Below are 27,463 nucleotides of genomic sequence, written 5' to 3'. Positions count from 1 at the left end.
AGTGCAGCTTAATCCCCTGGGTATTTGAGGACTTAGCAGTGTGGACCTGGGGCTGATCTGGCCATGTGATACTGTGCTGGCGCTGCAGAAATACCAGGGGAAGTGAATTGCCTGCTTGGAGGCCTGGATCCATGGCCAGCATTGCTTGAAACCTGTCTGGTAAAGTGGCATTGGGGGCTGTGCTGGCAACTCCTGAGCAGTGGTGTAGTGAATATTAACCCTTTCAGGTTAGTGGGGCATTGTGCTGAGCTGGTTTGTTGGTTTGTTTTTTTTTTTTTTTTGGTCCCCTGGCACAGTAGTAGCCAGTGCTGTATCTGATTTGGATGCACTGGAAGCATAAAGGAGAAATAAATTTAATGCTTTTATCTCCTTGCAGTGGGTTAATGAAAGAGTTGTTTCTGGCTTCCTTGTTGAAATCTTTGCTATAGCCCTTCCTACCCCATTTGGAATGGGGATATTTCATAGACTCTTAGAACATGTTCATGGTATTTCCTGATTAAGTTTCAGCTTCCCAAAGTTAACCTGATTTATTAAGGAGATGTCTCTGCCTGCTAGAGCAGATTGATCATGTGAAGGTGTGGGTTAGTTCTGGTTTTGTGTCTGGGCTTAAGAGCTGGCACAGCAATTTTAACTTGCAGTGCTGTATTTGACTTGGAGAACTCTGAGGGATGGGAGTGTTTGCCTGGCACTGAAGTAGGAGCTTTTACTGACCTGCTGCTTGCAAATCTGTGTGCTCTGTCATTTACTCTGGTTTTTCCTAGAGATGTCTGGAGCAGAGGGTCTTGCTGGTGATGCCTTGTGTGGAAACTCTTGAGTTTCCCAGTGGTGTTAAACTGCTTGTTTCGGGTGATAAGTCCTGTGGAAGACCTCTCATAGGGCAAATACACTGGCACTGGGGTGTAAAACAGAGGGCCTTCCTCTAGCAAATGTTTTTTTTGCTGCAGGGAAACCAAAGTTGTGCTTTGGGGGCACTCTAAGCAGCTTTTATTCCTGCTTTGGCAGCTGAGGACCAGTCTGACCAGTGAGTGCTGGGGAGCAGGGTGGGAGCCTTGCTCAGCAGTAGTTATCCACACAGGAGGGCTTTAGCTTGTGTCAAATCCCTTGTGTAGTGACACAAATGCTTATGGTGTTGTGAGGAAAGAATTCTTCAGTTCTCAAAGGATGCTGGGCTGTAGGAGGGCTGCCTTGGGACAATAGAAATTGATAAGGGAGCAACCTGGGCCAGCAGTTATCAGCTGTAAATTCGTGGATGAGTCAGCATCTGCCAAAGCATCAGCAGCTCAGAGTTATTGGTCTCCTTGCAGTCCCAGCCTTGTTTCCTTTATGTTGGAGCTGGGTTCTCTGGGTAGGTAAGGAGGGCCTGAATGCAGCAGCTCTGGAGGCTTTGTCCTGTCTTTGGAGCTAGAAAGTGCAGGAGCTGCTCCTAATGTTTGATAAGTTGCTAGTGAGAGTCTTCTCCATGAAAAAGCTGGCAGTGACAGCAAAGATGTGAATCCTGGGGCATCTGTGATCTATAAATGGGGGAGTGAGTTTGGCACCTGGACCTTGGCTTGGGTTGTGCAGAAATTCACACCTGATGGCTGTAAGGCTGAGCAGCTGATTGCTAAAATGCAGAATATAGTGCATGTGGCTAAGCCTGGAACAGGTTGTTGGAGCTGCTTGCCTTGCCCTTGAGTCACTTCTGGGTAGGTGATCAATGGAGCAGAGACCTTTCATCTCATGTGGTGTTTTGTCTCTGCTCCAAGTCAAGTCACTCCTGAAGAATTCATGAGTCTGTGGGGTTTTTACTTGTGCAGGAGCCACTGTTAGACTAGATTATCGTGTAATTCCTTGCTTGGGCAGGGTTATGAATCTGGAGATCCACCATGAATGTAGTAGCTATAACAGGTGAAAGGACTGTCTTTTTACAACTTAAACTCTTTAAAGGGCAGAGCTTGGGGAAGAGACTTTATTCCAGCAGTAAATGCTTGGACTTTAATCTATTCATGGTCCCTCAAGCTTTTCAGTTGTCATCTTCAGGTCAAACTAAATTTATCCCAGCTTGCACTTGTGTTGAAGAAGCCCCTTTGAGCACTAAGAGGATTACACGTGGTGGAGAGGAGATGGCAGAAGTTTGTGACCTTTCACTAATGCTATTGGGGAAGCACGTGTGGAGACACTTTACTGTAGGGCTGACAGCGAGGCTGTGCTGGGATCAGCCTGGGCAATGTGAGGGGACGGGCTGATTCAGCACTCTGCATGCACACAGGCAGGGTTATCCATCCCCTTCTGGGCACAGCTGGGACTGCTGCTGCAGGTTCAGCTTGCCACAGCTACAGTTGGGTGTCTGTAAAGATCAGTTTGCAGCTGATGATACTCCTTGGTGAACTTTGCCCCTTGTCAGAGCCAGCTGTGTTGAGATGCCCGGGCTGACCAACCCCTGAGGTTTGTGGGTTGCTGTTCCAGGAGCTCTCCAAGCACGAGGCTCGGGGTTGCAGTGGTGTCATTGTAGAACCTGTCTGGTGGCTTCAGGGACAGGGTCATGGTGCTTCACAACTGCTGCACGTCTGGCTCAGTCCTCTGTGGGAGAAGGCAGCACCTCCTCAGTGCAGCACCTCTAGTGGCTTTTGTGTGGTGCTGGAGATGGGAGAGGCAGTGTGGCCTTGACAGAGGCAGGAGTCAGCATCTCCTGATGGTGCTGCTGGAGCAGCTGCCTGTCCTTGAGCAGCTGCTGCACAAGGAGTGTGATTGTAAAGCTGTTGCATATGTTTATCACCTCTCTGGATAAGAGTGTGGGGAAGGACAATTTCTTAGCTTGGCTGCTGGTTCGTTTTAAAGCCTGCTGCCAGGCTTTAAAGCTGGGCCTTGCTAGGCGCTGCTACACACACCAGCTTTTGAAACTAGGCACAACTTCCAGCTTTGGTAGAGCTGGGAGTAAAGCTCCCACGGTAGCTTTTGTGTATACCTGTGGCTGGTTTCAGCTGAAGGCAGTGCTTTGTTTACAAGGAACTTTGAAGACATGTAGGTACCCCAAATGTCCCAGCAACATTGATATCTCATTCATTAAGCTCTGCTCATTTAACAGCAACAAAGCAGCTATTATTTTGCTCTAACTTGACAGTCCATTGTGTGAAGAAATGGGAGATGCTTAAATGACTTCCTTCGGATAGGAGAGGCTTCAGGTGCCAAGTTTAAAGGCTGTTAGTTGTGGCCCATCAGGCTTTAATGACTCTGTGGCTGCTTTATTTAAGGAAAACTGAAGGACAAATGCAAACCCAGACTAGCTGATGACTAAATCGGCTTCCTGTTTGCTCTTAACTGCAGTCAATTAATGACCTATCACTTGTTTAGCTGTCCAAAAAGTGTCTGATACTGTAATGTAAATTCCTCTGCTCTTCCTCTGCAGCCCCAAGGAAACATTCCAGACAGCGCTGGATGCAGCTGACCTGATATACATGGCCTTGAATCAGAGAATAAAATGCTCTAGGATGCAGGGACCCCCAAAGGTAGCTCTGCTTACCTGGAGGTACTGAGGCAGAGTAAGACTCTGAACAGGACCTCACCTGAGGCTGACAGAACCATTCTGCCTGCCCCAGAGAAATGCTGGATGCCATGTACACATCCAGAATAGGGAGATTCCACACCTGTGCCCCAGCAAAGGAGCACACTTACTTCCCTTGGTCTTGTTGGCCTTCAGATTTGGAGTGTCACGTGGCCAGGTTTTTGCCTACACAATCATGATGCTTCTCTCTACTGGAAAGTGCCTCTAGTAATTGGGTTTTGTATCAGAAATGCAGATAGAACCAGGTCAGTGTTCTGTAGAGCAGGGACTTGGCCTAGAGCTGTTGTGTTCTGCTGTGTTCACAGGCTGGGTGGTGTTCCTGAAGATCCAGCAGTTATATGATTTGTTCTGAGCTCTGTCACTCAGGTTTTTGGTGCTGTAATTCTGTGGCAGTCTCTGTTACTCTTGGAAGAGGGAGGCAGAGCAGCAAGACTGTTGCAGTGTCTCTTCCTTGGTTTCTGAAGTAGCTGTTTGCCAGCTGCTCAAGTGTTTGTGGCTATGGAATAAGGCAGACTCCTTCATCTGGCTGTGAGACAGGTCACACAGCAGCAAGTGTCTCCACTTTCAGATTACAGGGGAGATGCTTAGTTGTGTTTCAGAAAAGCCTCTTGTAACTAGTAGGTTTATGGTGAACAAGTGCTTTTCTAAGTCCCTAATGATCTCCACTGCACTTTGGGAGTGCAAGTGACTCATCTGACAGCTTTCACTTGGGTATTTGTCTTGTGTGCAGAAGGCACTTGAGAGGCTTAATTTTCAGGGATGCAATTCCCAGCCTTTACAGTTGGAGGCGCAGAGAAGCGTGAAAGGCAAAGCAATGCTGCTGCTGGCTGCTGCCTTCCTGTTTGTCTTCTGAAGGCTTCTCCCTCTGCCTCTGGCTTCTCCAGGTTTGCTTTGGAAGTTCAGCCTTGGTCAGAGCTCTAGCCCACGGGGTGAATCTGGTTTTGTCAGAGAGGAGAGCTTACAGCTGAGCTGGGCTTGTCATTCTACTGCCCTCAATGCTTGGGGTGCATTCAAGGAGGGGTTTCATGTGTATTCAGGCTCTGGTGGAAACCAGTGTGTGGGAGCAAAGGGAGAGCTGTCCTGGCTGTGGAGGTGGTAGGAATGGAATCTGACTTGGTTCATGTTTGCTTAACAGTTCTGAGAAAACCCAGAGGAAGAAAAGCCCTGTTTGCTGGATTGTTAGCTGGCCTTCCCAGATCTGGAAGGCTCCAATATCTGAACCCCTCTGTGCTAGGTGGAAGCACCACCTTCCCAGGCTGATGGCACAGAGATGCTGCTGCCATGGGCTGGGAACTGAATCGTGCTCCTCCTGCTCCCTTAACCCACAACCTGCCTGTGGATCACAGCTTCTGCTGCCAGGCCCTGTGGATCCTTCCCACGCAGGCTTAGGCTGTAATTTCCTAAATATTTTCTTGTTTGAAGTGCCTGGTTGGTGCAGCCATGCTGCATACCAGATCAGGGGAGAGAACCAGGTTTAAAACTAACTCCCTGTGGCTTGGTTTTAATCGGACAAGCTCCCCAGCCCAGCTTCCTGTGTGGAAACTCACCTGCCTCAAGTGGTGTGAGTGGGGTGGGGACAGGGGCTGGGCCTGTGGGAGCTGTCCTTGCCTGCAGGTGAGAGCTGAGCTCTGGAGATCCTCATCTTCTATAGCCTTTGGAATGCCTTAAATCCAGGGCTCACAGTTAAAATCTGGAACATGCAGCTTTCTATGTGGGCAGTGGTGTGGAAAGCTGTCTGGCGTGTGGTGTGCTACAGGGATCTCCTGGGCAGGCCAGGAGGGAGTCACCCAGGAGAGAGACACTTGCTTCAAGGCCAGTGAGGGAGTGTTTTGTTAAGGACTTTGTTCTCATAATGCTGTTGAAATCAAACCCAACAGGCTTGGGAGGCAGGAGCTCAGTCTCTCCCAGAGGCTCGGGCACGAGCCCAGTGCAGCGCCGCTCCCTCTGCCAGGATGGTTGGCTTCCAGTGGCAACTCCAGGGAAAAATCCAGGTTGGAAGGGCTTGTGCTGGTGATTGGGGCTTGGAAAAAGCTGCAGTGAAGCATTTGGGTTGGGCTGTGTCAGGTTGCAAAGTGAAGTTATTCAGTATTTGGTACGCATCTAGTTATGAATAACTTGAGTTTATGACTCTTAGACTGAATTTTTGTCAGAAATTTAATTCTTCCTGCTCTAGTATCTGATTAGTTTTTTCTGCCTACAACAATTGATTGCTTTGTAACAAATCTCCAGACTCTTGACTTTTAAAAATAACTAGTCCAGAAATCTGTGTAAGTTCTTTGTTTTTTTTAGTTGATGTTTTGTCTGGATGACCTGTATCTGTCTCTCAGCCTGGCTGCAAGTATTAAAGGGGAAGCAGCTTGGGCTGGTTGTTGGCTTCCGATGGGAAAAGATCTAATTAAAAACTGCTGGTTAACTGAGTGGATTTTGCTGTGTGCTTCCACAGTTAGAGCTGTAACTGGATTGCAGGGAGTTTGTTTTTAATGTGACTTGAAGTCGTCAGAGGGAATCATGGATCTTTTGCTTGAATCTGATTTGGTTTGATTAAATGAAACAGTTTATTTCCTGAAAAATGCAGATAGTTAGGGAAAGCTTGGCTGGATACTGTGGAATGAGTGCTTCCTGTCACAGATAAATTTGTTCCGTATTTTTCTTATTTTTTCATTTGTGGGTTTCATCCAAGCTGTTGGGATTCAGGTTTTGCTGTGTGTCAGTGCTCTGTGTCCATGCTTTCCAGAAGATGAAGCTTGGTGGGATTTAGTCTTTTGAGACCTAGCAAGATCCCTGGTTCCCAAAGGGAAGGGAGTCTCCTGCTGCCAGGGATCTGTGCACAGCACTTGTGCCTTTATGAAAAGGCAGGAATGTTCCATATTCATATGGACAAGTTATGGTTGCTGTGGGAACTGAGTTGGCTGAGCACTGTGTCTTGATCCTTTCCTCCCTATGTTAGATGTCCAAAACAAGCCATCAAAAAACTGTCTGGGAAGAATTGATGCAGTGCAATACCATGCTGGAGATGCAGTGTGATGCTGTCAGAGGAGTGGATGCTGTTACAGGTGCTTGGTAGTAATGTGACTGAATTGGCACTACAGCTTGTACTAGTACTACTAGGAGTAGGAAACACCCTGGCGGGGTGCTGTGGAGGAGGCTGCAGCTGGGAGGAGGGAAGGTGACATGTTGCCAGCAGGTGATGGTTTTAAATGCTCTGATCCTGCCTGTGGTGCCTCAGTCCCCTTCCTGGGGTCTGGGCATGCTGGTGCTCCCAAAGTGCCATGGGGTGGAGGGAAGGGTCCTGCCTCTGGCAGCAGTGGTCTGTGTCACACGTGGGCCACCCAGCTGCCACCAGCCTCTGCCTGGGCTTTGCTCGTGGGCATCCGAGTGGCATGGGATGTGGAAAAGGAGGCCAGGAACGCTGCTGGTCTGCCTGGGGTGGCTGGCACTGCACGTGAGGGATAATGTGACAGACTAGAGCGACTGCAGCGCCTGCGGAAGAGCCGGGAGCGGTGTGTGGAGTGAGGTGTACATCTGATGGCACAGTGGGAGGCTGTGGGGGCAGGGGGAGGAGGAGGAGACAGCTGCTGCTGCTTGGGAGTTGGCTTATAAATGCCCTCTGACTCAGATTTCGGGTAGCACAGCTGAGCATCTTGTGGTTTCACCAGCCCCCAGATCCCTGCGTTAAACTGGAATTCTCAGACTATGAACCTGCTGCGTTTCCTTAGGCTGTTGGCACGGGCTTAAGCCAAGGCGAGAATCCGCATCTCCAGTACTGTAGGCTTGTGAACACCCTGCGAGGGAGGGGAGGGCTGGGAAAGGGAGGACCAGGCAGGCTAAAGGTAAACAGGCCGTGAAAAATTCCTGATGTGGAATGGATCTGCTTGGTCCTCTTCCTCCTGTACCAGTGGGATGTGCCCGCCTGGGCTGGAGCAGGGATGATGGGCTGCTCTCCGGGCAGTGGGGGTTGAAGGTTATCCTTGTTACTCAGGGGTAAACAATGCCGAGTCAGTGAGGCACAGTGGCCGGGCTCAACCAAACAGATTATGCCAGCAGAATTGCGAAGCTTTGCATCGGCTCTGAATCGGAGCCAGCAGCTGGAAGCTGGCCAGGACTAAAGTGTTTTTGGGTTTTGTGGGTGGAGGGAGGCGGGGACAGGAGAGCTGGGTAGCACTAAAACTAACTGTGCTCTGTCGCTGCTGCTCTCGTCGTTGCTGGGGGGATTGCTGCCTCCAGCCTGGTGTCTGCTGTGCTGACAAGCCCTGCTTTGTGCTGCCTGCCTCCCCTGATTTACTGGAACTGCTCCTCTTTGCTCCTGCTATCGTCTTGTCTGTCAGGGGAAATCTTCTCCTTTCTTCTTAGCTTTATTTTGTAAGAGCTGATGCAGTTCTCTTGCATGGCAGAGTGACGTCACTGTCAGCACAGTAAGCATCAGCAGCCTGGTCACATGCTGACCCAGTCAGTAATGCAGACGGGATAGGAAGGTGGAGGGGCCGAGGGGGGTGGGGGGCTGGATTCTGGACATATGGTAGCCCTCCCTTTTGGGGTGCAACTGCTGGTTGCAGGAGCTGTGGCTTCAGAGCAACACGAGACCTGGCTTGGGGCTTAATGCTTTGGAAAACTCCTGCTTTAAAAAGAAAAAAGCAGCCCTGAACTCTCAAGCTTCTGTTTGTTCTCCATCCGAGCAGACATCCAGGACTCTGAAGAAGCAGCGGCAAGCAGGATGCTCTTCCCTACGTCCACGCAAGAGTCTTCCCGTGGCCTCCCAGACACCAACGATCTGTGCCTTGGCCTGCAGTCTCTCAACCTGACAGGGTGGGACAGACCCTGGAGCACCCAGGACTCTGACACTGCAGCACAAACCAGCACACAGTCCGGTGAGTCTGCTGACACATGCAGCAACAGTTGTTGGGTTGTGTGTGTGTTTTTGGCTGGTTTCAAGCTAACGTGGAGCGATGTGCTTGTGTAACAGGGCGCTGGCGGTGGCTAATGGGGGCTTCTCGAGCTGTGCTGCTTGTGTAATGTGACAGCTGAGTTGGGGAGGCTGTGGCTGCCTGTGCCACAGCCCCCTCTGCTCTGCTGTCAGCTCACTGCAGATGAGAAGTGCCCGGGGTTGTTTTGCTCGGAGCTGTAACGCTGCTGGAGGAATAACCTCACCGGGAGAGGAGAAATCCTCTTGCTGTGTTTGGAAGGAGTGGGTGGGGGGTGTGGTGTCAGGAGGCTGAACACGCTGGGTAGGAGTGAGGCTGAACTTCTCTCCGGCAGCCTGAGGAAATCCCTGGTGGCAGGGAGCTCTGCAGGTGGGGAGGGGTGTGCTTGCCAGAGGGTCCCCCCCGTGCCTGATTCCCAAAGTCCCGGCAGCCTCACTTGCCCAACTCTGCCGTGGGGTGTGGTACAGCCAGCACCCAACAACTTCAGCCAGGTTGGGGCTGGGTGGGAGACTCGGAGGGATCCTTCTCCACTCCCACGCTCAACTAGAAATAGCGGGCTGTGCCTGGCAGTGGGCTGCAGGAGATGCAGTGGAATGGCTTCTTGTTTTAACTCTTGTGGTCCAGCGCAAACCTACGTGATGGGCAGGGTGTGGGCTTGCAGCCACGCGCTGCTGGCTGCTGTGCCCTTCCCCCTTGATCCTCTCCAGTCTGCTTTTGCAGCTGGGATCGGCTGGGGATTCCAGGCGTGCTGGGTGCCCCCCTGTAGTGATGTGGGGTCCAGTTAACTGTTTGAGACACCAGCCTTCCCTGTAAAATCCCAGGAGGGGAGGAAGGGGTGCTGCATGCACAAACTTAATGCATCCTGTCAGCCTGGTGTTGGAGCAGAGGGGTAAAACAGGGAAGAGTTCACTTGGTAGCCTTTGAGGCATGTAAAAACCAGTTTCACAAACAGTGTGTTCGTTTAAGTATCAGTCTGTGGAAAGATCTAGTGCTTTGGCAGAGTTTGTACAAGTACAGCCTGGTTGCTACAGAAACTCATCCCTTTATAGCAGCATGCTGCTGCTTTGTTAAAAGGAGAGTGCATTGCTGTGCAGGCTTGGGTGACACTGAGGCCCCAGGCATGGAGCTGGTGCTGACAGGAGTTATAGACAGATTCTTGGCTGCGGGAGCTGGGCAGTGGGGCTTGCCTGTGTAGATGTTTGGAGGGGCAAGGGGGTGCTGTACTGAGCAGAGGAAGAGCTTCTGGGACACATCCCTGAGTTGCTGCCTGAGTTGTAAAAGAGAAAAAAAAAAAGTACCAGTGGGGTAGCAGAGTTTGAACAGCTCAATCTGCACAGCTCATTTGAGTTTCTGCATTTAATTTCCACGAGACTTGGCATGTGGGGCCTGGCATGGGCACTTGAGGTCTGCCTGCAGCCCAGCTGCGGTAGCTTTATTAAGCTTTGCTCTGCTCCAGTGAGCAAACCTCCACATGGTCCTGTGGGCTTCCCCTAATGAACCAGGGAATACCACACACTCCTGCCTGTACTTCCATTGCCAGCTGAGACCTTGAAGGAGGAAGGAGAGAAAAGTTGTTAGTGTGCAGTGGGCCAGCCAGGTGCCTCAGAGCTCTGCTCTGAGCCCCTTTGTTGGCAGATGGAGCCCTGCTGTTCCCTGTGTCACAGGGTCTTTAATGGATGAAGAGCACGCTTGGAGCAGGTGACAATCCCCTGGAGTGACCCTGGCACTGGGCTGGGTGCACAGTGCGCTGCGGAACGGGGCTGTCACACACGGGGGCAGCCCCTTGGTGCGGGTGTCCCAGCTCCACCTGCTCCTCTGGAGCCATCTCCAGAGCTCTCTTGGCAAGTTCCTGCCAGCCTGCCTTGGCAGAGGCGTGGATGTCTCCGCAGTGCTCCGGCAGGCAGGCGAGCAGTGCTGGCATGAGCCCGGGGCGGGCTCTGCGCCTCGGAGCTTGGATGGCGGGGCTGCCATGGCCATGCTGCTGGTGGGAATTCGCTGCTGAGGGGGTGGAAGGGCTGCTGGTTTCAGAAGAGAGATTGAGTTGGAGAGGATTTGAAGGTGCTCTGGTGACCTCTCTGCTCACAGAGGGTGTATCTGGTGTCAGGTGCCCCCACTGACTGCAGTGCTTTGTGCTGGAGCTCCTGCCTGCCGCAGAGGCCTGGCTAGAGCTGTGGAAAGGACCTTGCCTCAAGCACAGCCCTGGGCTCTGATGATCTGTGCCCACTGGGTGGTTGTGATAAGTGTGGTAACAGCTGGTGGAAGATGGCGCCCAGTGCTGTCTGAAAAGGCCTGTTCCTTCACTTCTGACTCCTGGTATTCCCATTAGTACAGAGAGGGACTTGGTGGGGTGTGAGACCTGCCCAAGTGCAGCTGTACTGCTTGTACAGAGCAGCTCTGGCCTTCAGTGGCTGTGCAGAGGGCCCAGTGCCCTGTGGCTGGTGGTGTTGTGACCCTGAGACAATGTTCTCCTTCTCACTCCCACACGCCCTTTGCAGGCGAGCAGCAGCTGGGCCAGGAGTGCTTCACGGTCTGGGCTGCTGTTACTCTCCTGCTCTGAGAGCTGTGGGGATGGTAGGAGCTGGCTGGGGAGGTGGAAAGCTCGTCCTGTGCACAGCTTTGTATTGCTTCAGCCACCCACCCCTCCCATCTCTGCAGGGCCTTAGCCCTTCCTCAGGGCCCTGGAGGAGTGGCAGTGGAGCTCCTTGGGAGCAGAGGGCCTGTAGCTCAGAAGTATTTGCTGAAAGGTTGTGGCACACTCTGGGTGGCAGAAAAGTGTCCCGTGTCTGACAGCTCTGTGGGTCTGAGGAGGTGTCAGGAGCTGCTGCTTCCAGGTGGCCACTGTGCATGCGGAGATGGAAAGAGGGAGGATATGGAGAGGATGTTGCTGTGCCTGAGTGCTGCTGAGGCCTCCATGGGGTGTCCCGCAGGCAGGTGAGGCTGCGGCAGTGCTGGCCATGGGGGAGGGCTGGCACTGCCAAGCAAACTGTTGTGCTGCTGGCACCTGAGCGCTTGGAAGGTTCCAGCAGTGACTCAGCTGTGCGGACCCACGGAGAGGTGGCTGGAAGGGTGGAAATGCAACAAAATAGCGAACAATCAGGCTAAAAATATTGCTGATGTGGTCCCCTGCAGTGCTGTGCTTGAGTACTGATGAGCTGGGACCTCTTCTCCTCTGTCTGGTCCCTGCCAGCTCGGAGCTTCCTCAGCTTGGGAAGGACCTTTGGCTGCAAAGCCTTCTGGTGTCACCTTGTGCTCCCAGGGCGTTGTCACCACACAGCTTGGTGCAGTAGGAGCACATGCCAGCTGACTGGAGGCTGGAGAGCAGCGGGGCTGGTTTTTTACGCCCCAGTCCTGCCTACATCCCCTGTTCCCAAAGGGCTGCTGAGCCCCTTGTGCCCAGGCAGGGTTATTTGTGAGGAGCTTTCCTTCTGCACCAGGCCTGTAATGCACAGAGGGCGTGTGCTGAGCTCTGGGGAGCGTGCCAGAAGCACTGCTGGTGCCTGGAGAGGCTCTCTGGAGGCAGTGGCTGCTGCAGGCTTGAGCTGCTGGCACTTCCTGGCTGTAGGATGGAACTGCTGTCTCACAGCCGGCAAAGTTGTCTCAAACCCTCTGCTGCCACTGGATCTGTCAGGCTGGAAATACTTCAGCAAGTCCCAGCAACCTGCTCTGTGACCTGGGGAGGGACTTGTGTGGGAGGCTGGCCTTTAACACTTGCAGTCCTGCTGTTCTGTGTTTCTTGAGGCCGTGTTTCCCTGTCTTTAGTCTCTGAGTAGGCAGGCAGGTGTGCTGAGATCTCTGAGGGGTTAAGAGGCAGCGAGGTGGGACTGCCCTTGATGGTATCCTTTACCTTCACTGCCCTGTTTCTCAAGAGGTGCAGGCAAATGGGGTCTTGATCCAGTTTTTGCCTGGAGAGCAGCAGATCTGTGTGCAGATTTTGGGTCTCCCTGCCTGGCTTTCAGCCTGCGTGCCAGCTGCTCGGTCTGGCGGTCTGTCCTGCCCTACATTGGGAGCTGTCCCTATGTGGGACAGCAGACTTGCCCACAGGGAAATCATCCTAAAACCAGTCTGTTAACACTAAGTCTGCAGTGCTAACTTGGGAGTGTTTTTAGCAGGATCAGATCCTCTGGGAGAGGATGTTGGGCTCTCGAGGTAAGGTCTTCCTGCTGGCATCTGATGGAGCATCTTGCTGCATCTGCCTCTCTGCTTGTTGTGTGGCCCTAAAGCTGCTGGTGCAGCAACAGATCTGAGCTTTTCCTTGGATTTGCTCTTGAGGCTGCAGCTCCAGCCTCATCTGTGCCCTCTGCGGGGTGGCTGCTGCTGTCTCATTCTCCAGCCTGCCCGCTTGCAGCTCCTGTCGCTCTGCTTCTGGGGAAATGGCCCATGGTAGGAAAATGCTGCTGAATCTTTCCAGCCCTTGGCTCTTCTGCTTCCCAGAGCACAGCAACTCATTTTTGCAATAAGCTTGCTTATCTGTAGCTGCTTAAACTCTGCCAGGCTGGAGCTGCGGGCAGTCTGTTGTGTGTTGCCTGGCAGATAGCGAGGCCTCAGAGCACAAATCTCTCTGAAGTCTTCAAGGCAAAGCCCCATCTGAAAGATGAAAGAAAAGACCTGTTGCACAGGAAGAACAGTTGTTGTCATGGACTCCTTGCCTTTCTTGTTGATAACAGCAGGAGGGATTCATAACCTGCTGCCCGAGGTCAGGCTGTTTTCAGAGTGTCCTCAAATGCTGTGTGTGGTGGAGGGCACCTGAGCCCCCCAGGGGAGAGTTGCTGCTCAGCCTGGGGTGGCTGTTTATAAATACAGCATGGCAATCACTGGCTTTCCTCAAGCTGCTGGTTTGAGTGGTCGGATGCAGAGCTTGGGGCAGAGGGTTTGGGTCTCCAGTTCTCCATCTGTTTAATTTGCTGCTTGGCTAACCCGTGCCAAGCTCCATAGAGCTCTCCTTTGTGCATGCCCAGGTCTCTCCCTGCTGTTTTTCCTGCTGTCTTTTGGACAAGGTGTGTCCGCAGCTCCTGTGTATTCTGGTTTGGCTGTGTGTAAATCCTTCTCCTTGTGCTGGAGGAAGATTTCAGAGGTGCATCCTGATGGAGAGCTCAGTGGGTGGGCAACACTAGGTGGGCATCAGAGTGTCCAAGGAGGATTTTTCCTGCTCTGTAATGAAAGGGGTGCTTGGGGTGAGGAGGGGAGAGCACTTCACCTGCGTGATACTTACTTCCATGTATGCCTAGGAAACTCAGTGAAATGTGCCTTTGTCCTGCTGGGATGAGAAGGGAAGGGCAACTCCTGCTGACCCTGGACCTGTGCCTGGTTCAGGAAAATAGGTATCCAGAGTTTTGGTGGTGGTCCTGAATTACATGTTCTTGTCATGCTTTGTTCCCTTGAAAGGAGGACAGACTTTCCAGCAACCTGGTTCTTTGGGAGCAGCTTGCTGGTGTTCAGAGTGCAGTAATGGAAGCAGAGATGTGGTGTTGCTTTCTGTGTGAAGGTTGTGGATGATAATAATGTATGGATGTAAAGGCACAAAGCTGGGAGCTGGTTTGGCTCTCTGAGTCTCCTGCTTGGTGCTGATATTCGAGGAGTACCTGAGACAGCTTTACTAAGAGCTTGTCCCATGCCATCCTAGTGCTTTTGTAGCACTCTTCTAAGGATTTACTCGATGTGGGTACTTAATGGGCACTTGTTCCTTGAATGTGTTTCCATGAGAGCTGCTCATGCTCAGTGGTCTCATTCCTCAGTGCTTGGCTCCAGCCACCCGTGCTGGGGAGTGGGAAGCACTTAAAAGCTGCACACTGCTCATGTGGCAGCAGTATTTGATCCTTAACAGAATAAAATATGTATCAAATAAGTAAAAGAAGTATCAAACCTCAGCTTGCAATTGGTTTCTAAAGGAAGTTGCTCTCAGTCCAACTCTTGAGGCTTCCATTTGAGCAGCTTCTCCTAAAACAGATTTATTTTTATCTGTGCTGATGCTGTAAAACAGAAGATGTAAATAGAGGGAGTAACTGGAACAGGAACCCAACCAGCATCTCTGCTTGTATCCAGCCAGGCCTGAAGTGGGTCAGGGCAGCTCCAGTCCTATGCTGGAGGCAGCTTGTGGGAGCAGGCAGGTATCCCCCAAACCCTCCCCTTGGCTTCTGCCAGGGAGGGCTGTTTGATTCTGGAGCAGCCCTGTGGCACTGTTCAGTGGTGATTTGGAGAACATTTCTCTTGGCTCAGTCTGGATTTGAGCCTTAAAAGGCACATTCCCTTCCAGGGAGAGCACTGGAGCTGCTGTTTGGTGGATCTGAACTGCCCCAGGCAATTCATGGCTTAGTCTTTGCTGTGATTGATATGGAGGTAGCAGCCGGGAGAGTGGTTTAGTGTGTGCAAGCCCTGGCCTGGAGTATTCATCCCCAAAATTGCATCAGTCAAATGAGAGATGAGGTTTTCCTCCAGCCCTTGCACTGCTGCATGGCCAAGCAGTGGATGTGAGGGTTCCTTGCCGGGCAGAGCTGACTCCAAAGGCTGTGCTGCAGCTCCATCAGGAGCATGGGAGCTTTCTGGAAGAGGTCTTGAATGCGTTTTTGACTCAGTGCCTTTACTGCAAACTCTACAGCACATGCTGACATGAGTGTTTCCACATGGAGCTGGGTAGGGAAAGTTTTTGGGCCTGCTCTCCCAATGTGCCTGTAGCAGAGGCTGTGGGCCCTCTGCAGTGCTCTTGGCAGGATTTTAGGGCAGCTCCATGTGGAAGGTGAGGTTATCCAGTCCAGCTCTTGCTCAGAGCAGGGTAGGAAAGCTGCTGGAGGGTGGCAGAAATAATGTAGCCCAAGGGGGCTCCAGAAATGAATTCTGCCTCTTGTTCCCACAAAAACAGTCTTTTAGTGGGTACCTCCCCTGAGCTGGCTCGGGAATGATCCCCTTCCAAAGGATGCTGCAGTCCTTGAGCCGTCACTGCACAGAGGCTCAGTGGTGCTGCTGTAGGGCTGGGGTGCTGAGCAAGGCACCTCCAGCCAGGGCTGCACCTTCTGTCCCCATCTGCAGCTCACTGCCCTGTGCCTGGTCCCTTAGGTGGTGGCAAAAGAGCTGAATCACAGGTGCTGTCTGTGCTGCTACCAGCGCAGAGGCTGCTCTCGGGCACAGCAGCTGGTGCCACACACATGAGATGGCCATGGGGACATCCCTCCTTGTCCTTCTGCCTGGCTTTCTTCCCCAGAGTGTGGAGGAGAAGGTGAGGCAGACTCCCAAGCTGTGATGCTAAGGGTAGCTAAGAGCTCTGGAAGGTAACTGGGAGCCTCCATCCCTGGTGGGGCTTGGGAGTGCCAGTCTGGCAGTGGCTTTATGCCAGCTGAGGCTTGTGTGCCATTTCCCAAGGAAAATTGAGTTTGGGACTAAAGTCTGTCTTTTTTTCAGTTGTTTTTCCCTCACTGCAGCCTGCAGAGGGGTCTGGCCAACACCCTGCCCCCTTCCAGAGAGTCCCCCCTTCCAAAGGTGTATCCTGGCCTTGGCACCCCCAAACTGTGATGCAGCTGAGGATGAGTCAGTCACCCTTGTTATCACGTCAGGTAACACAGCACAGTTTGCACCCTAGATGTTGCAGCAGATAATTGAGAAGAGTTTGGTACTTAAATATAGAAGTGTTTGTTCTTGAGGCTTGCAAAGCTGAAGCTTGTTGTGCAGAATTTGACCTGAATATGTTGGCTTTTAAATCTCTCTGGGAGTGATACATGTTAAAACTGCTGTATTTCAGCGTTCTGATCTTTTTAAAGACAACTGTGGTTGTGGCAGCCTGCTTAGTGAATGCAATTACCTGGGCACTTGTAATCCTGAATTGCATTTTAGCTGTCTTTTCTGATTTTTATATTTACCTTGGGCAGCTGTTTTCTCTTCCTAGAAACACACAGGAGTAAATTCCCTGCCTCAGGAAGCTGTGAGCCTTGTTGTCAGCCAGGCCCTGCTCTCAGAGCCAGTGCTCTCAGATGTTAATGCAATAATCTTCTTGTTCCCAGTTACGCTGCTGTTTCCATTTTTCAGGGCAAGTGACTTTACCATGTTGGTGTCAGAACCAAGAATAGACCTCAGGTGTCCTGACTCTAATTCTGTGGTTCAGCTGTGGGATCATGCTGCCTTTTTTATTCCCCTGCCCCCTTCTTAGCAGACCAGAAATAGCTGCCAGAATATCTTCAGTTTTTCTTTGCCCCAAATGAAGAATCTGTGAGGGCAGAGGTTCCTCTTTTGTAGTTCAGGAAAAAAAATGGGCTGTGCTGTAGGTCCTACTTAGTTGGTGTTTGCTGCTGCTTTGATTACATCTGCAGTTCTGGGAGCTGCTTTTCTCCAGAGCTCAAGATTGTTGGGGCTTCTGTGGTGATACAGCTTGGAGAGGACAGTGTGCCTTGGACTTTGCATGGCTCCTCTAATAACAGCACTGTTATTAGACTGTTTCTTCAGTGGAGTAATGGGAATGCAATGAAAGTTGGAGGATTTGAGCTGGGCAGATCCTCTGGATGTATCCAGTGTGCTGCTCAGGCTCTAAGGACACTGTTCCCTCCACCTCTGGGCCTTATCCCACGGCTGCTCCACTGAAGAGGAAGAAACTTTTGTGCCACTGCTCTTGCTGCAGCTTTTCCTTGGCTTTTTTGTGAGAATTTGGTAAACAGGGAGAATCCAGTGTCTGCCTTCCCTGTGCCAAGCAAAGCCTGTCCCTGTCCTGTGTGCTCCAGCTCCACATCTGCCCCTGCAGCTGGCCATGTTTCAGTCAATGTTCCTGTGCAGGCTCCTTGCAGGCAGCTCCAGGTCCCACAGCTGCAGGTGAGAAGTGCTGAAATTCAGGATTAGACTGGAGTGTTGATCACCCCTTCCCTGCCATGAGCTTTGAGCTGTTTGGTGAGGGTAAGCTGCTCACCTTGGTGGCTTGTCTGGCTGTGTCACTGCTGAACCACAGCTCTAGGAGCTGCTTGAGGTGCCCATTTGCTTTTCAGACATGCAAGTGTTTCTCTTGCCACGGAGTTTCTCAGTGTCTGTAGGAGGTGCTGCTTTTTGGCTGACTAAAACATTCAGCTTGCTCCCACCCCACCAGGGCAGAGCTTGGCTGGGTGGTAAAAACTGCAGACGAGCTGTTTTTCTGGAATTGCAGCAGGCTATTGTTTAGGACATTAGCTTTTTTTTTTTTTTAACTTTACAGGCTTATTTGATGCATGACAAAAGAAAGTGCACTGTATTCAGTCTCCAGGGCCTCAGTCACACTGCTGCTCTCCTCTGCTGCCCTGCCCCAAATGTGTGTATGGTGCTGCAGCCTCTGGGCATGGCAGGTGTCACTGAAACCTGGCTGTTCTCCTGGTGGAGAGCATTCCTGTTCTGTGGGGAGATCCAGGCAGAAAGGTGGACTTCCAGCCTGTGTAGTAGTTGGTGGATGCAGGGGGAGGTGTTAACAGCCTTGCCATCCTTGTTGTGCTGAGTAATCTCTGAGCAGATAAACTTGTGGAGATGGCAGTGTCCCTCTTGCTGGAGGTGCCAGCCTGCAGAGGTGACCTAGCTCAGACAAGTCCTGGACTTTTCAAAGTAGGATTTCTCAGCCCTGCAGAGACTTTATAAAGGCTGGAACACCTCTCCAGAGCATTACTTCAGAGAGTGTGTGTGCTCCTCTGGCCCTGGGGCTGTGTCCAGCTGCCTGTGCACAGTCTGTGGGTGCCAGACACAGCTGGCAGCTCAGGGACTGGGCCTGGCACGCTGCTCCTGCAGCAGGAGGTCCTTGGCCCACTCTCCATGTGTCTGCAGGGCCCTGTGGCAAGTGTTGCTCTCAGCCATGAGGGAGCTCCCACTGATGTTCTGAGTGTGGAGAAAGAGCTTGAGTGGAAGGACCTGGGTAGCTGCAGGATAAGAGATTTTTGCTCTGGGCAAGACTCAGTTTCTGGATAATGTGATTAAATTTGATGGACCAGGGAGTGAAGAGCATCAGCACTGATCTTGTATGGTGGTGGCTGGGTGGTCTCCCACAGAGCTGAGCTGAGGCATTTTGTTCAAAGGGCACTGTGGGGGTGGCTGAGGTTCTGGCCAGCTCTGTCCATCAGGCATGAACTCTGGGGATGCTCCATGTGAAATGTCAGGATGTGGCACTTGGTGCTCTGGTCTAGCTGGCAAAGTGGTGATTGGTCAAAGGTTGAGCTCTATATTGGAGGTCTTTTTCAACCTAAATGATCCTGTTGCCCTTAAGGTGTTATCCATGGCAATAAACTGTTATTTGTCATCAGCATAGTGGTTATTCTCCCAGAGCCCTTCTTCCCCTGAGCTGCCACCACCAGCAATCCTTGGGGCTCATTTTATATTCCTGTCTTACAGAATGGGCATGGGCAAAGCTGCTAGGAAGGTCTACATATCAAATGGCTGCAAATTACAGTGTACAGAGAAGAACTGTGTGCTCCAAGGTCTTGGACAGGTGCTTAAATTGCATATTTTAACTGGTGGATGGAATATGAAAGCTGTTCTTAGTGCTTGGATTGGGCATCTTGCTGTTGGGACACTTTGCCAAAGTGTGCTCTGCATTGCAGCTTGTGCTGGATCTGCTTGTTAGTGTAAACTCACATTCAGTGGGGTAGTTCAGTGCTTGGTAGTGGGATTTAAAGGATAACCTGGGGTCTGCAGGTAGAGATGACATCAGGAGTTGAAACCAGCACTGTGGGCTCATTGTTTGTTTCTGTCAGGTGTCTGGCTCAGGTGTGATGGGTCTGAGAGTCTTGAGTGTGCTCCCCTGGGCTTCTTTAGGGCCCTGGGTTGATGCAGGAATAATGGAATAACCCCAAACAGCAGTTACCAGGGAAAGCTCAGCTGAGGAAGAGAGGAGCAGTTTGAAAAATGCTCCTTCTCCAGGGAGCGGCCTGTGTGGCCAGGACCTGGCAGTGTCCTGTGGTGTCAGGGCTGCTCCACAGAGCCCAGAGGTGCCTGTGCTGGGCTGGCACACCCAGAGATGGAGCAGAGCTGCCTCTGTGTCAGGCATTGGAGCTGCAGCAGCCAGTCAAAAGTCAGTGCCCAGATTCTATTAAAAGCTGCTTTTCTGCTGTCCCCTGCAGAGGAGCATTGCCATGTGCCTCCCTTGCTGCATTGAGCAGAGGCAGGAGAAGTTCCAGAAGCTCTTGGTGTGTGAGTGGTGAATGGGGATGTTGATCCCCCCAAGTTAAAGTTTCCCCTCTAGGTGTGAAAAATCCTTCTTTGCACTCATGTTCTCTTCTTACCCTGAGTAGTTCCATGGTACTTGCTTTGTCACTTTGGGACTTTAAGGGATGCTCTTAACTCCAGGAATTGCTGATGCATCTTGCATGTGTGTTGGGAATGATTTTTCCCTTGCATGAGTTGTCTGCTTGGATGGGGGAACAAGGCCAACTCCCCTGGGAGAAGTGTGGCCCCAGTGCCTTGAAGGCTTTTTTTAGATGGGCAGCCTCTGTTGGGCTCTTGTGCCCCATTCCTCAGGAAGGGTTTGGTGGGTTGGAGCAGGGGGTTAGATCAGGATGCCTTTGGGATAGTGCTGAGGAATAAGATCTGGGTGTCTCATGCAGGTGTTTCCTAGGCTACCTGCACAGCTTGGCATCAGAGCCCACAGCCTGGTCACTGTAAAAATGCTGAGTTTGACTCATGGCTTTTCCTGCCAATGTCCCTGTGAGGGGCTGTGGGTACCAGGTGAAGCTGAGTCAGGCCCACTGGGGTGATGTGGGGTCTCCCACAAGCTCAGTTTGTCCTGCAGAGTGTGTAATCAAGTGCTGCCAGTGCAGAGCTGTCAAAGCTGCTGGACTGGATGGAATCCATCCGTGTTAACAGCAGGATGTCAGCACTTCCAGGACATGAGGTTAGGATTGGGGCAGCTGAAGCTGGCAGGGTTTTGTGTGGTGGTAAATGCCCAGACAGTAGATCCTTTTAAAGGCCAGTAATCCTGCCACTTCAGTGTGCTTATGCTGGCCTTACTGGTTTGGTAGCTGCTGCGAGAGCTGAGAGATCATGGGAGAGACAAGGATGTCATAAATAGGGCAGAGCAGCTGGACCCTGTAATATCACTGGGAGCTCTTGATGAGCCCCAAACCCTTGCTGTTGCATCCTAAACAGAGTTCTGATTCCACATCTCTGCTAACCGGGAGATACAGGGCAGAGCAGCATTATCTGGCAGCAGCCTGCTCAGGAATGCTGTGCAGCTGGGGTCAGCACGGGGCTGCAGCGTTCCAAACCCACGGCCCTCGCTGGCCGGGCAAGGAGAGGAGGGTGTCAGCGCCGGGAGCATTTGTTGGCAGCAAGGCTTGGGCTGTGGGATCAGCTGCTTTGCTTTGCCTCTTGTGCTGTTTAGTGACTAATCAGATTTTGGAGCCTGTCGGACAGATTCAGCTGTCTCCCCAGAACAATACGCCGGCTGTATTTTTAAACACATCACGTGGCTTCAGAGAAGTCAGCAGAGCAGCAAGTGCGGCTTGCCGGGGCTGGGAGATGCTGTGCCCTGTTTGGAGCTGTAACTAGGAGGGAGCAGCTCCTCCCCAGCTGTGTCACATTCCCTCGGTCCCAGGGCTGCTGCTGCCCAGGTAAGGACTGCCAGGCTGGCTGCTATTTTCCTGTGGCTGCAGGGCTGGGTGTGGACACAGGTGCTGCCTGTCCAGGAGAGCCAGGGGCAGGAGGTCCCTTTCTCAGTGTGGTCAGAGGTGAGTTCCTAGTCCTATGATGTAGCCAGAATAGGGGAATCTTGCAGGGATAAGGCTCTGCAAATGTGGGAAGATGTAGTGACTGTTGCTGAGGTCTCTGCCTTGAGTTGAGGGAGATACTTCAAGGAGCTGTACCTATGTGCTGTTGGGGTGTGAGGTTTTTCCCCTGGTGTGGGGCTGGAGGTGCCAGCTTCACACTGGATGTGTGACTGGATAATGCAGTTTGGGATAAGGACATCCCAGCATGTTGCCTCAGCTGTGCTCAGTAGCTCTCCCTGGCGCTGGCACCGTGCTGTCCTGGTGTCTGACCCACAGCAAGCTCAAGCACCATGGTGTTGTCACTCTCCTGGTCTGGCTGGTGGTTTGGATTGTTAATCCTCATCTGCATAGGAGCTGCTGAAAATCGAGGTTAAAACCTCATGGCTCAGCTTGCTGAGATCAGGTGGGGCTTGGAGGATCCCAAATTTGCTTTGCTGAAAACTGAAAGCTTCAGGGCAAGCTGCTTTGTTTTGCAGCCTGTGAATAATTAAAACCATTTCTGAATGCTTTGCTCTTTTCACTTGGTTCTGATACGCATTCAGCTTGCTGAGACTTGCTCTTTTTGAATAGGCTGCTTGGTGGTGTGCCCCTGTGGGATCCCTGCCCTACATTCCCTCGCCTTGTGGGTGGCAGCTGCCCCCACATCACTGACCAGGATGTGACTTTGTGACCTTTGGATGGCCTGCTCCTCTGCTCAGAAGCAGCTCTCTTTGTAGGGAGGCATTTTCCTGGATTCTCCTCAGTGGGAGGAGAACCTGCAGTGTGAGGGAAGCAGTCTGACACATCCTTGTCTGCAGGCTCTGGGGCAGAGGCCTGACCAGACAGACTTGCTGTGAGCACACACCAGGGACAGCGAAGCCTCTCTGTCAGCAGCCCAGGCTGGCACCTTCCTGCCCACAGCCAGCTCCTGGCAGGAATGCTGGGAGCAGTGTCCCACCTCTGAGCATGGAAATCCCCGCTGCTGGGCCAGGTGTGTGTGCCCCCATCCCTGGGGAGCTGCCCCCTGAGCCCCAGCTTGCTCCAGGATAAGTGGCAGGGAATGGCTTGGACTGAGCAGAGGGCCCTGTCCCAGAGCACTTCTGAGCTCTGTAATCTGGGATGTGGCATCTCTGAACTTCTCCCACACGAGGTGGGTTCTCCTGGCCTGTCTCTCTCATAACCCACCTTTGTGTTTGTCAGCCACAGCAGCTGCTGTGGGTTCCGTGCAGCACTGTGGCCCAAGTGATGGCAAACACCACAGGTGCCACCTCCCAGACGTGACATTTGTGGGTTGACAGGAGCCTAGTGGCCTCCTGGGCCAAGGCGGAAGGAGCAGTGATGTGCTGCAGCCCTGACAGACTCTGTGTCCCTCTCTGTTGCAGTTCTCAGCATGCTGAGTAGCCCTCTTGGGAACGTCCTGGGGAAGCCCCCGCTGGGTTTTCTGCCTTTAGACCCCATTGGTTCAGACCTGCCAGAAAAGTTTTCCACGCCGCCGCTGAGGAACTCGCGCTCCCTCCTGGACTCCCGCTCCAGCAGCCCCTCGGACTCGGACACCAGTGGGTTCAGCTCTGGTTCTGACCACCTCTCAGACTTGATTGTAAGTGTGGCTCCTGGGGTCTTGCTGTGTTTTGGGGGGAACACAGAGCAGTGGAGCTGCTAGCCAGAGCCCTGCCTGCTCAGGACCGGGAGGGAATGCTGGGAGGACCTGTTGTGCACACACACTGGCACAGCCAGGGGTTGGGAGAAAGGCTGCTCGTGCAGTCCTTCACCACAAGCCAGCAGTATCCTTGTATTTTTTTCTTCTAAGCTAATATTTTAGCTTTTTGGGTGTGTGCTTGCAGCCACACTGGGTTACAGTAGCTCCCAGAGGGATATGGAGTGCTTGAGCTGGTGTGAGGCAGGGTGGTGTCTGTGCCCTGATCCCAGCAGAGAGGTGGCTGATCCAGCCTGGACTTCTGAGGAGCTACTGTCCTTTCATTGCTCTTCCCATTTGACTGCACTTCTCTATCTCAGGGCAGTTTCTTCTAGAGTAAACTGGGTCTGGCCTGCTCCCATTCCCTAAAGCCCAGCTAAATTTGAAAGGCAGGGAGCAAGTGAGTGTCTGGCTGGCTGCCCCAGTCTGCTCTGAGGGTCTGTGGTGGGTGCAAGTGGCAGCTCTGGGTGCCAGCAGGGCAGCCTGGCTCCAGCCAGCTCTGGGGTGCTGCTGCATGGCCTGGCCTTGGCACGGGAGGGTAAAGCCAGGAGCTGCTCAGCCTCTGCTGTGGTGTTGCCATGGCCTTGGCCCCTGTGTTGGGGTGGGTGTGAAGGGCAGGCCTGACTGGCTGTGGGGTTGATGGTGCTGTGATGCACCCTGGAGGGTCAGGATGTGCTGGGTGCCTGCAGCAGGCAGGCAGTGCTGGTGGCAGGTGGTGCAGGGCTCTGTGCTGGCCTTGTTTGTGAAGGGCAGGGCTCTGAGCAGGGCCCGGCGTGGGCGGCTGCCGTGGCAGCGCAGGGACAGATCCGCAGCGCAGCTGGCACCGAGCTGTGCAGCATCCTGCCTCCCTGCTGTTCCATTAATCCAGCCTTCCCTCCTCCTGCCCTGGGAGGAGCTGTGGTGCACGGTGCTCGCTCCCTGGTCAGGCAGCCCTGGAGCTGGGCTGTGAGGATGAGATCCAGCTGGTGCCTGCAGAGTCCCTGAATGCTTCCAGCAAGCCCTGCCCACTGCAGGCACAGCACAGAGCCTGAGGCTGGTGTTCCCCAGGGCTGACACTGCTCCTGAGGCTGTACAGCCAGGAGTAGCTGTTGGCTTGGTGGTCTCAAAGTGCCTCCTGCTTAATGATCCCTGCTGCTGATCATGGCCATGGGTTCAGTGGAGAATGGCCCAGGGCTTTCCTAGGGTGCCAGGATGTGTTGGGATTGCTGCTTTCTTGCCTCTGCCAAGCCTCAGAGGGTCTCAGGGGATCCCTGAGAGCTCCCTCTCCTGCATGGGCAAGGGCAGGGCCCCAGTGTGATGCCTCACCACTGGCATTACGTGCTCTTACCAGAGCTGGAATTCAACATGGCCTCTCTCTTGCAGTCAAGCCTTCGCATTTCCCCTCCTCTGCCCTTCTTGCCTCTCAGTGGGGTGTCGAGAGACCCCTTGAAGATGGGAGTGGGATCCCAGCTGGATCAAGACCAAGCTGCCCTGGCTGCAGTCACTTCCTCCCCGGCCAGTGCATCTAAAAGATGGCCTGGAGCATCTGCGTGGCCTTCCTGGGATCTTCTGGACTCTCCAGAGGATCCCTTCAGCATTGAGAGAGAAGCCCGGCTTCATCGGCAGGCAGCAGGTGAGCTGGGAGGGGCACAGGGGACAGCCCCACACCTGGGGGGGCTGGTGGCATCTGTGCAGACACTGGCTGAGCATAGAGTTTGCTCCAAGCCCAAGCCTGGCTCTGGCTCCTGAGAGAACAGAGAGCTGCCTGTGGCTGTGCAGCTCTGCTCAGCCTGTAGTTGGGGAAGATGGGGAGACCTGTGGGAGAGTGGGAAGGAAATTATCCTGTACTGAGCATTACTGGTGTTTTCTACAAGCTGTGAACGAAGCAACCTGCACCTGGAGTGGGCAGCTGCCTCCCCGAAACTACAAGAACCCCGTCTACTCCTGCAAGGTGTTCCTGGGAGGAGTCCCATGGGACATAACAGAAGGTGAGCAGCCCTGGAAAGTGAGGCCCCACACCAAGGCCTTGGGTGCTGATATGGGGAGGGTGCAGGATGGAGCTTTCTGTGGGGGACACTGACCTCTCTGCTTCTCTCTGTAGCTGGGCTGATCAACACTTTCCGTGTTTTTGGCTCCCTGAGTGTGGAGTGGCCTGGTAAGGATGGCAAACACCCACGCTGTCCTCCCAAAGGTAATATGCCTAAAGGTAATAGCGAACACGGTAGGGTTACTTTTTTCCCATGCTATGTTACAGCACGGATGCTGGGATGGTACAGCTGCATGCTGGTGACTGGTTGGTACAGAGCACCTGGGGTAATCTCCTTCCCTCACTTGGGTCTCCACCTGGGCTGCAGAGCACTGGCACCCCAAACCCAGCCTCCTCACCCATCCATAGCAGCGTGGAACAGAAGTGTGGGCTGGGGGAACCCTCTCTGGGTGTTTTGGGAGGTCCATGTAGGGCTGTGGCTTTGGAGCAGCTGCCGATCCCAGTGCCAGCATGTGCAGCTGGGCTGGCATATTGTGTAAGCAGGAATTAGTTACAGGGTAGGAAGTGGCTGGTTTGGAGGCCCTGTAGTGCTGATGGCCTCATTCAGTCACCAGAGCAGCGTGAGGTAGAGCACTGGCATCCATGGAAGGGACTTTATAACCCTGAACTGTATTTGAGCTGAGCCATCCTAAATACATAGCAGGGTCTATTTCCCTGCAGACCTCATTTTGGCCAGGCTGGTGGTGCCCACCTGGGATGTCCACATGTGGTTTGTGGATGATGGACAGTGGCCCACATGGCCCTGGGCATCCTGCCCCTTTGCTGAGCTTGGGTTTGGGCTCTTCAGGCTTGGCTTACATATTAAGAGAATAATATTGCTGGGAACAGCAAAAGCTACCACACAAATACTTCAGGTGGCACCCAGGAGTGATTTTGAGGATGTCTGCAAACTGGGATAATCTGCTCCTCCTCCACCACAGCTCTAACAGCTGCTGCTTTCCCTTCCCTTCCCAAGGCTACGTCTACCTGGTGTTTGAGTCGGAGAAGTCGGTGCGTGCGCTGCTCCAGGCCTGCTCCCAGGACCTGCTGAGCCCCGATGGGCTCAGTGAGTACTACTTCAAGATGTCCAGCCGCAGGATGCGCTGCAAAGAGGTGAGCAGGGCTGGGAGAGCAGCCTGGGGTGGCAGCAGGGGATGCAGAGGGACATCCCTGGAGGAAAGGGAAGCAGGGCTGGAACAGCAGCTGAAGGGGTGCTGGCTTTGACTGCTCTGTGCCTGTGTCAGTTCAGTGTTTGTGTCCCTCACACAGCTTGTGTCAAACCAACCTGGAGCTCCTGGGCTGGTGGCAGACTCTGCCTTCAGGCTTCAGCTAGCTGGGACAGAGCATGGAAATGGGGATTTGACTGCTCTGTGCTGCTTCCATCGCACCTTTGCTTGCAGAAGCAGAGTGGGACCCCTCAGGTGCTTTGTCAGGCCTCCTCTGCTTGCACAACAAGTAACTCGCCCTCAGCAGGCAGATATTTTGGATCCCAGGCTGCTCAACAGTGTGGCCTTGGCTGGCTGACCTGTGTTTTGGGGGTGCTGGGGCTGCCAGAGGCTCCATTTGGGCTTATGGGAAAGATTGTCCTCAGATCATGGATAACTGCCTGAGTTCAGGGAGTTACAGGATGGAGGTGCAGCTCTTAATGTAGACAGGCACAAACTAATTGTGCTCTAGACAGCTCTCCTGGTGTCTGTCAATTGGCAGAGCTTCTGTGCTTGGTGGTTTAGTTCTGCCAGAAGCTTCTCTCCAGAGCTGCAGATGGAGCTGGCAGTGGGTGATATTCCAGTGGCCCCCTCCAACATTGGGCTCCTGTGCTGGGAGGTACCTGACTGGACCATATGGAGGGATGTGGGTTGTCCTCTGGCTGCCACCCCCAAGGAACTGCTGGCTTGGGTTCCAGTTTGGCTGGAAGCAGAGTTGATTCTGTCCCTGTGTGGGTTCTCTGGAGGTGTCTAGAGTAGGTGGATGTGGAGCCTGAGCAGCAATAGATAACAGATGACATTTGCAGCTCGGGGTGATGAGGTCTGAGGCTCAGGGCTGCTCTGGTTGCAGGTGCAGGTGATCCCCTGGGTGCTGGCCGACAGCAACTTCGTGCGCAGCCCGTCGCAGCGGCTGGACCCCAGCAAGACGGTGTTTGTGGGCGCCCTGCACGGCATGCTCAACGCCGAGGCCCTGGCCGCCATCATGTACGACCTCTTCGGAGGGGTGGTCTACGCTGGCATCGACACCGACAAGCACAAGTACCCCATAGGTGAGTGATGGTTCCCCTGGATTGGTGCTCACCCCTGCCATGCTGTGCTGCAGTGTGCCCTTGGCTTGTCCCGCTGTTGGAACGCTGCCCAGGTGCCAGGCTCAGGGAGCAGATGCTGTCCAACTCTTCTGCAGTCTGTGCTTCTCATCTCCTGGCCCTGGGGAGGGCTGATAAAGCTGATGTGCTGGGGAATTGGAAGGTCCTGGACCATTCCAGAGCAGACTGAAGTTTTGAGTATGCCTTCAGGCACTGATGAAGGTTTCTCTGTCCTTGTTCAGTGCTGTTAGTGGTTGTTGGATGCTGCTGTAGCTGCTTTTCCGTTCCCAGGGCAGGGACAGTTGTGGGTCTTAACCCATTCTTGGGCTCTTGTCACCAGAGGTGAAACGTGG

The 27,463-nt window shown here is 53.1% G+C and overlaps 1 protein-coding gene across 4 annotated transcripts in view; it reads left to right on the top strand.

Moving 5' to 3' along the window:
• Window positions 1–27,463, top strand: part of CPEB1 (cytoplasmic polyadenylation element binding protein 1) — a 37,401-nt gene that overhangs the window by 6,403 nt on the left and 3,535 nt on the right. For 2 of the 4 annotated variants that reach the window (XM_058811352.1, XM_058811350.1), the window contains exons 3-9: window positions 8,218–8,406; window positions 22,505–22,719; window positions 24,178–24,427; window positions 24,669–24,782; window positions 24,896–24,985; window positions 25,797–25,933; window positions 26,876–27,074. In XM_058811352.1, the coding sequence (XP_058667335.1) occupies window positions 8,218–8,406; window positions 22,505–22,719; window positions 24,178–24,427; window positions 24,669–24,782; window positions 24,896–24,985; window positions 25,797–25,933; window positions 26,876–27,074 (1,194 nt within the window). Of the gene's footprint in view, window positions 1–8,217; window positions 8,407–22,504; window positions 22,720–24,177; window positions 24,428–24,668; window positions 24,783–24,895; window positions 25,001–25,796; window positions 25,934–26,875; window positions 27,075–27,463 lie in introns of all 4 variants that reach the window. The other 2 variants (XM_058811351.1, XM_058811349.1) reach the window with 1 other exon arrangement.

Source organism: Ammospiza caudacuta, chromosome 10 (genome assembly GCF_027887145.1).
Source record: "Ammospiza caudacuta isolate bAmmCau1 chromosome 10, bAmmCau1.pri, whole genome shotgun sequence".
In the NCBI taxonomy this organism is placed as follows: domain Eukaryota; kingdom Metazoa; phylum Chordata; class Aves; order Passeriformes; family Passerellidae; genus Ammospiza; species Ammospiza caudacuta.
This window is presented reverse-complemented; position numbering and strand designations above follow the sequence as displayed.